At 53.6% G+C, this 10973-nt stretch overlaps 1 protein-coding gene across 2 annotated transcripts in view; it reads left to right on the top strand.

Annotated features, from left to right (window-relative positions):
* Positions 1-5934: 5934 nt before the first annotated feature.
* MLLT1 (MLLT1 super elongation complex subunit) overlaps positions 5935-10973 on the top strand; it is a 58325-nt gene continuing 53286 nt past the window's right edge. The window contains exon 1 of one of the 2 annotated variants that reach the window (XM_044753197.2): positions 5935-6150. In XM_044753197.2, coding sequence (XP_044609132.1) covers positions 6139-6150 — 12 coding nt within the window. In that variant the 5' untranslated portion in view covers positions 5935-6138. The remainder of the gene's footprint in view (positions 6151-10973) is intronic. The other variant, XM_044753199.2, reaches the window with a different exon arrangement.

Below are 10973 nucleotides of genomic sequence, written 5' to 3'. Positions count from 1 at the left end.
CCTCCTCACAGCCTCCTCTTGGGGCATGGAGGCAGCAGATAGGTAGGAGGTCTGGACACTTGTCCCATCTGTAATTCTAACTAGCTGTGTGACCTTGGCAAGTCTCAGTCTCCATCAGGGAGGACTCTTGGTGGCAAAGGGCAAAATGTTCAACCCCAGCTAATTCACATGACCAAAGGACAATCAGCATATCTACTTTGGAAGTTGAAGATCAGGCTGCAGGTATGGCTGGATCCAGGCTTCAAATGATGTCACCAGGGCCAGGTTCCCTCTATCCCTCTGGCCTACCTCATGGGTGGATGGTGTCTGCCAGCAGTGCCAGGCTCACATCCTTCCAAGTTGAAAAGTGTAGAGTAAAGCCCCAAAGGCACATGAAAAAATGCTCATGTCATTAGTCATTAGGGAAATACAAATGAAAACAGAGATACTATTTCACATCCACTAAGTTGGCCATAATTAAAACAACAGAAAATAAGTGGTGGAGAGAATGTGGAAATACTGGAACCCTTGTGCCTGGCTGGTAGGAATGTAAAATGACGCAGCCACTGTGGAAAACAGTTTGGTGGCTCTTTAAAAGTTAAGCATAGAATTACCATATGATCTAGCAATTCCACTCCTAGGCACCTACTCAAAAGAATTGATAACAGGTATTGAAACAAAAACTTGTACAGAATGTTCTTAGAAGCACTATTGATAAGAGGCAAAAGGTGGAAACTGCATAAGTGTCCGTCAATGGATGAATGGATAAACACAACGTGGTCCATCCATATAATGGAACATTACTCAGCCATGAAAAGGAGTGAAGCCCTGACACGCTACAATGTGGATGGACCTCAAAAACATGATGCTCAGTGAGAGAAGCCAGACACAAAAGGATACATAGTGTGTGATTCCATTGATAAGAAATGCCCAGAATAAGCAAAACCATAGAGAAAGAAAGCAGATGAGAAATTGCCAGAGGCTGAGAAGAGGGAACATGGAATGACTGCTAATGGGGCCAAGGTTTCCTTTTGGGGTTTAGAATATGTCTTGGAACTAGACAGAGGTGCTGCTTGCACAACACCGTGAATGTTCTAAATGCCTCTGAATTATACACTTTCATATGGCTAATGGTTAGTTTTATGCCATGTGATTTTTACCTCAATTAAAAGTTAGTAAAGCTCCCAGAGTCACTCTCGGTTGGTTTCAGGTGATGCCCCACCCCCCACCCAATCCCAGCAGCCAGAGGGCCAGGTCTGGTCCCGTGCTTCCTCCTTGGGGTGGAGGGGAGAACCCCACTCTGTCTACGGGTCTGAGAGCAGCAGGCAAGTGGGGGCTGAAGCCCTCCCTCAAGGCTTGTGCCTGGTCATGAGTTGGCATTCTTCTAGAAGGGCTGCCAACTTAAAATTCATATTAAAGGACCTTATAGGCTTACATTGGCCCTGGGAGGAAGCCTCAGATCAGGAAGAAAAATTGTAAATGTCCAGTTTACTGCCCTTTTCCAGGGAGAGGCCTCGGTGCACGTATGTTCGGTCTGCTCCAAAACCATTCATGGCTCCCCATTGCCCATGGGATAAGGGTCAAATGCCTCAGGGTGACGTGCAAGGTTTGCTCTGATTTGAAGTTAATCCGGGGTAGGTCTCCAGCTGGCCACCGGGCTCTGCTCCAGCTTGGTCATATTCAATATTGCTATGAATGGCTGTGTGCTCATATGTGGTGGTGAGAAACTTCGAGGTACAGGGAACACGCTGGAAGCCAAAAAGAGAAGTCCAAAAAATCCTAGAAGGGCTGAACCATCTACAAGGGAAAGCAGAATTAATGCCAAGCCCTCCCCTTGGGTGCAAATAAACTGGACCGCTAGAGGGCGATAGAGACCTGATGTAGCGGTTGAATTACAGACAGCAAGCTAGACTCCCGGAGGTCCAAAATGTTACTTTCTAGCTGTGGGACGTGGGCCAGTCCTATCCCCGGCCTGTCTCAATTTCCTTGTTCGTAACATCAGGATAACCTATCAAGCATGCATTCTGCTACGTGCTCAAATTACTATTTGCTTTACTAGTTTTTCTTGAAATCTACTCTCTCGGTTCACGCTGCTGTAATTGAATAGGAAACGTTGTGTCACTTCAATAAGTCATTTGTCACAGATCAAAAGTAACCATCGAACGAGACACTGTAACAACAAAAAGGGTTCTTCACCGCAGCTCAATGATTCTTAACCCAGTCTGCACATAAGAAACCCCAGATAAACTAAAAAAAAAAAAAAAAAGTGGGGGCGTGGCCCCGTTCTACTCCAGATAAATGAAAGCCGGATCTCTGAAGGTGGGACTCGGGTACCAATATTTTTTAAAGTTCTTTAAGAGATGCAATGTCCAGGCAGGGTCCAGAAGCCCTGCACCAGTCGCCTGTCCCAATCTCTGAGCTCCAGATCCGTTCTCTCGCAATCAAGGGAGATTAGAAGACGCCAGACAGGAGGTTAAGATGCATGAACGCCAAGCTGACACTTTCTTCTTGAGGGAATTAGAAAGACTAGGAGAGAAATGAAAAGGAACTGACTTTATCACCATGTGATTCAGTATTATTTCATTTCATGCATCAGGGATCTATCAAGCTGTGTGCCAGGCAGCATCTTTGGGATGTATCAGTCAACAAGACAAAGACCTGCCCTCCTGAAGCTTCCACTCTAGCCAGGGGAGGTAGACAGTGGACTTAATAAGAAAATATGTGTATATTTGGAGGTGTTAAGTGTTGCAGAAAAGGAACAGTTAGAGCAGAGAGATGAGGGTTGGGAAGCTAGGGTAGGGGGCAGGATTAAATGGGGTGGTCAGTGTAGGTCTCATTGAGAAGGTCCCTGGTTCTGCCATTGTCTCACCATGTGACTTTGGGGAAGTCACTTACCTCCTCTGAGCTGCAGTTTCCTCATCTGTAAATTTGGGGCAACAACACCTACCGTTTAGCATCGTGAGGATGAAATGAGACAACGAGAGTTCAAAATTCGTCCACTTGAGTTCACGCACAGCAGGTGTTGGCTGTGACATGACCGCCACTAATGAGAAAATGGGGCAGCCCTCTCTTGACCTCCTGGAGGAAGGAATACAGTGTCCTATTTGAGGCAAAGGACACATTTTTTTAAATTTTTACTTTTTATTATAGAAACTTCACACCTACAGAAAAGTGTAGAAAATAGTTTCATGAAATCCCATACACCCATCGCCTAGATTGAACAATTCTTAACATTTGCCATATTTGCTTCATCTATGTTTTTTAAATTAATGCATTTTCAAGGCAGTTTGCATGGTGGCATTTTGCCTCACGCATCTCTAAAAAATAAGGACATTTTCCTACACAACCACAATCTCATTATCATACCTAACCAAACACATTTTTAAACATCATTCAACATAATTCATATTCAGGTCTCTCCAGTTGACATAGCTGGTTTGTTCCAACCCAAAATCCAATGATGGACCCCACACTGCATTTGGTTGTGACACCATCTCTTATAATCCCGGGCAGCCCTCATTTCTTTCCTTCCATCCTGTCAACTGGAGGAAACCAGGCTGCTGAGGGTTCCGCCTTCATGATTGGTCTGATCGCTTTTCATGGTGTCACTTTTCGTGTTCTTCAATCCATGTGTTTCTCCAGTAAACTGGAAGTTAGGACTAAAGGTGCGATTCAGTTCGAGTTAAACTTTTTGAGCAAGAATACTTTCTTTTTGGTGCTGCGTACTTCCCATCACAGCTTGTAGGAGCTTTAGTCATTCTGCTTGTCCCATTATTACACTGCTAAGTGTGGTCACTGGACTATGGGGGTGATGGCATGATTCTTCCTCTGTAAAGTTATTTTATTTCCCCTTTTTGCATCTTCAGTGGACATGAGACTATCCAGTCCCTCATCAACCTTTCAGTTAATGTTTTAGTATTCAACGATGACTCTTGTCTGCAATTATTATTTCATTGGGGTTTCAAAATAGTGATTTTTTCCCCTATCATCCTTTCAACGTTATTGGCTGGCATTTTTCTGTAAAAAGAGCACAGTTCAGTGGCATAAAGCACATTCACATGGTTGTGAATCCCACCATCCATCTCCAGAACTTTCTCACCTTCCCAAACTGAAACTCTGTCCCCATAAAACACTGACTCCCCATTCCCCTCCCTCAGCCCCTGGTCCCCACCATCTACTTTCTATCTCTATGAATCTGACACCTCCATTTGTCCTTTTTCCCTGGCTTAGTTAACTAAACATAACGTCTTCAAGGTTCATTCATGTTGTAGCCCAGGTGAGAATTTCCTTCCTTTTTAAAGGCTGAATACTATTCCACTGTAGGGATATACTACATTTTATTTGTCCATTCATCCATTGATGGACACTTGGGTTAATTCCCCATTATTCTTCCTGATGCTCAAAGGATTACACTTGACCTAGTGGCGGCTCCAGGAATATAGTTTTGAAAACCCTCAACAGTTCAGAACCTAATTTAAGGATAATTTCCCAGACGAATAAGGGGGGAGGGTGAGTTTCTGAAGCTCATCTTTGCAACAGTTGCAGCTCACGGCAAGTTTCCATCGTAAATAAATTGCTACCCTCCTCATTTTTGTCCGTTTACCTAGGGTAGTGGTTCTGAAAGTTGAGTAAGACTCAGAATCGTCTGCAGGGCTGGTTAAACCAAATCTCTGGGGGCCGCCCACGCACCCAGAGTTTCTGCTTCCACAAATCAAGGGAGAACGGAATTTGCATTTCTAACAAAGTTCCCAGGTGATGCTGAATCTGCTGGTTCAAGGATCTCTGATCTACTTACATCCAGTTACAGGACTAAAAATAAAATAAAATAAAATAAAGTTGTACCCACATGCAAGTTGCTGCTTATTTTCTTAGCATGATCTCCATTCCATCCCTGACCCCCAACCCAGTACACCCTGTCCTAGATTAAAAAGGACGGTGTTATTATGACATGATCTGGCATCCTTCAGAGTTTTTGTCTGGACTAACTTTCCATCTGAAGTTACTGATTTTCTGCTGCTACGCTTCAGCGCAAAGCACTGGCCCCATCACCTAATGAACGCTTGGCTGACACTTAAACGAAAAGTAGAGAGCCAAAAAAACCTCAAACAAACAAAAAAACACTGATTTTTAATTCTAAGAAGGAATTTAAAATAACAATGCAAAGGTCCCCAAATCTCAGGCAGAAGTCCTAATGTCCGAGAGACAAGTGGCTTACAAGATCCTGAAAAAGATGGGGCGATGCGTCTATACCTGATCTAAACACAGTTTACAAGTCGTTGTGGAATTATAGGATCATGGGTAAATTAAAAATTGGGTTTTGGAGGGAGTAGCATTATGAATTTCGTGGATAAAAGGAGACCTTCTTGATCATTCTAATGTAACAGATTTCAAATTTGCATCATTCAAATGAGCATAAACCAGCATCACACCGGACTGTGATTGTCCCCATTTCACAGATGGCAAACTGAGACTCAGGGAGAGAAGCGAGTTGACCATACTTGCCACGAGGCAGACCCAAGATTGGAAAATTAACCTGCAGTTCCAGAGCGCAGGGCTCATTCCATCATATAGTAGCGACATGCGGCCAGAAACAAAAGTGTCCCTGGGGCTCCCTCCCCTGGGCTCGAACCCGCGACCTGAGCTCCGGCTCTGGGAGGCTCCGGCCACGAGGCAGCGCCCCCTGCGGGCCGCAGTGCGCAGGCGCGGCGCGCCCGTCCCGCCCCCGCCCCCCTCCACGTGCGGCGCACACCTCGCGCTCCCCTCCGCTGGGCTCGCCTCGCGCCTCCCTCCCTCCCTCCTCCCGCCCCTCCGGTCCGGGCCTCCCATTGGCTGCGGGCTTCGTCCCTCCGACCGCAGCCCGGCAGGCCCCCGCCAGGCCGGAAGTCCCGCCCCACGAGCGGCCGTCCGCGCCGCGGATTGGGCCAGGCGGCTGTCAGTCGGGGCGGCGGGCCCGAGTCGGCGGCGGGGGCCCGGGGTCGGTGCGCGACCCGAGCTGGCGGCGGTTTCCGGTTCCGCGGGGCTGGCGGGCGGGCGGGCGGCCGGGAGCGGCGGCGGCGGCGCCTGACAGACAATGAGGGCGGCGGGGCGGCGCTGAGCGGCGGCGGCGGCGGGGACGGCGGCGAGCGACGCGGGGCCCGGGGGCGGGGCGGGGCGCCAGCCATGGACAATCAGGTGAGGAGCGGCCGCGCCGCCCCAGCGCAGCCCGCGCCGCCCGCCCGGCCCCCTCCTCCCCTCCCTCCGCCCTCCCGCCCGGCCTCCTCGGTCCCGGCCTCCTCGCCCCCGCCCGCCCCGCTTTGTGCGCGCCCGCCCGCCGCTCCCCGGCCTTGCTGTGGGGCGGGGGCGCCCCTCCCCCACCGCGACCCCGGCCCGGCGCCCACGGGACGCCCCTCGCAGCCCTGGTCCGGCCCAGATCCCCTTGGGATGCCCCTTGAGACCCCAGTCCGGACCAGACCCGCCCCCAGGGCCCCCCTGGGAACCGTAGTCCGGCCCAGACATCCTTGAGACGCCCCTTGAGACCCCAGTCCGGCCCAGACCCGCCCCCAGGGCCCCCCTAGGGACTCTAGTCCGGCCCAGACATCCCTGAGACGCCCCTTGAGACCCCAGTCCGGCCCAGAGCCCCACAGGTCGCCCCTCGGAACCGCAGTCCGGACCAGAGCCCCCCAGGTCGCCCCTCGGAGCCCCAGTCTGGCCCAGACCCCCTTGGGTTGCCCCTTGAGACCCCAGTTCCGCCCAGATCCCCCCTGGGGACCCCAGTCCCGCCCAGAGCCCCCCGCGACGCCTCTCGGAACCCCAGTCTGGTCCACAGTCCCCTGGGATGCCCCTTGAGACCCCATTCCTGCTCGGAGCCCTTATAAGCAGCCCAGAACCCCCTGGGATGCCCTTCGCAACCCCAGTTGGGCCCGGAGCCCCCCTGGAATATGCCTCGGGACCCCAGCCCAGCCCAGATTCCCACAGGCACCCTGGGGACCCCTCAGATTGCTCAGATCCAGCCTGTACCAAGTTTCCCCTCTGGATCCAGGGCTGGTTTGTGTCTCCTTCCCTCTCTGAGCCCGCAGCGTCTTCTCCCTTAGACCCTGAGGTTTGAGTCCCCCCAGAACCCCTGGGCCCTTGATCTGCAGACCCCTCCTTCCTGGAACCCAGGACCACCCTAAACCTTCTTACTCCTCACCCTCTTCCAGGCCTGCACCCTGTCTCCCCGCTGGTGCTGTCCCTGTCTCAGCCTGCACGTCCCTTTCCCCTGAGACCCTGGCCAGGGCCTGTGTCTTTTCCCACCAGTACCCAGGTCTGTGTTGAGTGTCCCCCTCTTTGGACCTGGGCTCGCTTCCTCAGACCTGGAGCCACCCCGCTGCCTCAGCCCCCTCTGGGGTCAGGCTCCCAGAGCCTGGGGGACTGTCTCTTTCACCTTCAGACCCTCTCCTCTTAGACCAGGCCTGGGCGCAGTTTCTGCTCCTACCTGGAGCCCCCATACCCTCCAGACGCCGAATGCCACAGCCCCCTCAGCTTGGGCTTGCTTTGCCCCTCGGACCCTGATGTCCGCTTCCCCACGTTTTTCCCTAGTTCAGATCTCTCTCCTCAGTTGGTTCCTCCAGCTTCCGCCGGCCTCCCTTCGCAAACCTGGGGTCTCCCCAGAACCCCCATGCCTCTCTCCTTACGTTCAGGGTCTCCCACTTGGTCCCAACGACCCCCAGCCTCATGCTGTCACTTGTAGCCACTGCCCTGTCTCCCCCGCACCCCATTTTCCCTGCCTTCCCCAGCATCTTAGAGCCTCCCCCGAGAGCCTTGCTCCAAACCCAGGTGGGTCCCCAGTCTCCCTGAACTCTCCCCTCGATCCGGAAACCTGGAGCCAGTCCTGTCGGTACTGGTAAACCTCAGGCCTTTCTGGCCTCGGTCCCCCCTTCCCCAGCCTTGTGCTTCGGTGCCCAAGCCCCTTTCCCTCCTCAAACCCTGCACCACTGCGGCCCCCAACATGGGGTCGTTCATTTCCTCATCCTCCTGTGCTGCCCCTGGCTTCCAGGGGCGCGAGGCCAGGAAGGGCGGCGTGGGGCTGTGGGGGTGGCAGCTGAAATCGCCGCCGTTAGCAAGGGCAGGTTGGGGCGTCCCTGGCTGCTGGCGCCACTGAGGCGGCGGCTTTGTCTGGGAAGGCGCTGTGGGGCTGCAGGGTTTCAGGGGTGGGGGGCAGGAGACCTCCCCCCTGCCCATCCCGGCCGCCCGTGCTGGCACAGGGTCCCCGACGCACGAGCCTGGGGCCCCTTCTCACTATGATTAACCTTTAGGCTTCAGTGGAGAGGTGAGGAGTTTATCGCAGTCAATGAATGGTGGATTTCTGCAGCCTGGTGTGAGTTCATTTCCCTTGAAGGGACAAAGCCTGCTGCCCCAACTCTGTATTGACTTAAAAAGACAAGACAAAATGTACCTCCGGGGTCCACTTTCAGCGAAGCCCGCCTCTGGGAAAGTCTTGTTGGGCGCACACAGGCGTAGACCATGGCTGCCGCCTCCCACCCACCCGCTGGTCCCCGGGGAGCTGCCTTGGGCCCAGGTGTGTCCACTCCCCTTGTGACCTGCTGGGCCCCGGCTGGCTGGGCCGTTGTCATTTATGTAAGTGCAGTGGGGAACAGGCTGGGAGATAACCGTCTTGCTCTGGTGACTTGGTGTCTTGGTGCCTTGGTGTCTTGGACTGGTGAACGCACTCGACCCGAGAGAGTGAGGTCACCACTGCCCGGTGCGGCAGCCACTAGCCCCCGCGGCTGTTTAAATGGAAACGAACCACAATGAAAAGTTGCCCAGTCGCAGCAGCCATGTTTTAAGTGCCCAGTAACCACCACTGTTGAGGGACGGGCCATCTCGTTGGGCAGCGTAGAGACAACCATTCCATCGTGGCAGAAAGTTCCCTTGGGCAGTGCTGGTCTAGAACATTGCCGAAGCATTTGCACGGGAGCATGTGCCAGCCCTTAGTCTGATGCTCCAACCCCAGCTGTGTTTTCATGCAAATTGGGGAGAGCCCAGGAGCTCTGTCCCTTTCCTACAGGGATGGTGGCCCCTCGGGAGACAGGAGAGAATGGTGTCTTTTACCCACGTAGGTGAGTTGCCTGTCAGTCTTCCAAGAGTGACTTCTGGGGCATGGGAAATGCTTTGAACCCAGCTTTCCTTTTCTGCCCCGAGATGCTCCACACCTGTTAGTGCCTCTGTCTCATGGGAAACAACAGGACTCTCCCCCGTGGGCCTGCCTGCCTTGGGAGCCTTGATTCTCTCCACCTTCCTGCCATACTCTCTAGAACTTTCAGCCCAGCTAAGAAGGGGGATTCTGCGTTGTTGGCCCTGGGCTCCCACCTTCTCTGGAAAAAGTCTGGTCCTGTCACCCTCACCCATCTGTTTGCTTTCTCCCCGACCCCAAGCCTGTACTTAGAAGTCCATCATCCGTGAGACTCGTATGTCCTTTGGGGGGAAGAGCTGATGTAGTTTTTGTGGGGAGGTCTTTGCTCACCCTGCGGTCGTGTCTGGGAGGCGTGTGATTTCTCTCCAAGGATGGTGGGGAAGGAATGGGCACGGATGAAGACTGAGCAGATGCCGGAAAGATCAGGAAAAGAGCGTGGGGGGGGAGGGGCTGTCCCTGGGGACGGTGGTTGCCTAGGGAGCTGGAAGTGGTGTCAGCGTCTGGGTGGTCCTGTGCTCCGCAGCCCCGGGGAGCCCTCTGCTCACAGAAGCGTCGACCCAGTGCATGAGACAGTGGAACCGACACTCCTGGTTCTCGCGAAGGCTCTCCCAAGTCTGCGTTTGGGAACGGCCGCCTGTGACCATGCTCTCTTGTTTCCGAAGGGGAGGTTTGTTTCAGGCAGCAATGGCCCATTTTACAGATGTGCAAATGGAGGGCCTGGTGGGATTCTGAGGGAGCTCCGTTCTTCCCCCAAACCTTGTGTAAAAAAGCTCAGAATTGTGCAGAGAGCGTGGGTCATTGGGCTTCTCCCCAACCCAGCTCTGAAACTATGGCCGGACAGCCCACCTGCCCAGTTTTTTGTCCTAAAGTTAATATGGTATAAAGTCCTGAGGGCAGGGACCAGAGCCCTCCTCCCTCATGTCCCCCGAAGTCTCTAACTCGAAGTTTTGCACTTAGCTTTGCCAACTGTTGGTTAAATAAAAATAACTAGGAATCATCTCCTTTGTAACCAGGCCCACCTGGCCTGGCGGCAGATGCCTTTATTGGGGTTGGGCGCTTCAAAAGTCTCGCAAGACTGCTCCCTGGAGAACTCCGGGGCCACCCGGCGCGCCATCTCCAGGCATCTCACATATATCTAAAAATCCCCTGTCCCACGCCTCCGCAGGGAGCGTCGTCTTCCCAGGAAGCAGAAAGCTTAAAGCTTGTGGGTGGATTTGCCTGTCCTCACGGTCTGCACACTTGTCCTTAGAGCGTTTCCAGAGGGCCATTCACTGAGCCCCTTCGTCATTAACCTTGTGCCCTGGGTCAAAGGACACAGTGGAGCCAGAAGAGGGGTGTAGGTGCTGGCTGCCAGCCCTCTGTGTGCCAGGGCCTTACGCAGCGGTCACTGAGAGGTCGAGGGACATCGGTCTTTTTCCGTCTTCGTCCCATTCTCGTCCAGGGGCTGCTCCCGAGAGCGCCCGGCTGGGTCTGGAGGGAGAAAGCTCTGCATGGAGTGTTCTCTTTGGTCTGGAGTTGTTGTCGCTCCGTGGGACCAGCACCTTGTCCCATCTGTGCCTGTGTGGACCACGTTGCCAGCAGCCCTGCTGGGTCCGTTCCGACTTGGCACAGCCGGCGCAGGCTGACAAGGGAAAAGGCCCATCCACGCGTTCTCCTCCTGGGACGGGAGGCAATCAGATGCCGTTGCCAGACTCCGGGTGTAATTATACCACTTGGAAAAGTGCAGATTCCCAGAGGGAAAGGCATCTGTTAGAGAATCCCCACCTGAAAATCAGGGGGAGTCGTGCAGACGAACTCGGTGTTAAAGACCTGCCTTCTGGGGCCTGGCTGAGGGCGGGGTTTG

This window comes from Equus asinus, chromosome 20 (assembly GCF_041296235.1).
Source record: "Equus asinus isolate D_3611 breed Donkey chromosome 20, EquAss-T2T_v2, whole genome shotgun sequence".
Classification (NCBI taxonomy): domain Eukaryota; kingdom Metazoa; phylum Chordata; class Mammalia; order Perissodactyla; family Equidae; genus Equus; species Equus asinus.
This window is presented reverse-complemented; position numbering and strand designations above follow the sequence as displayed.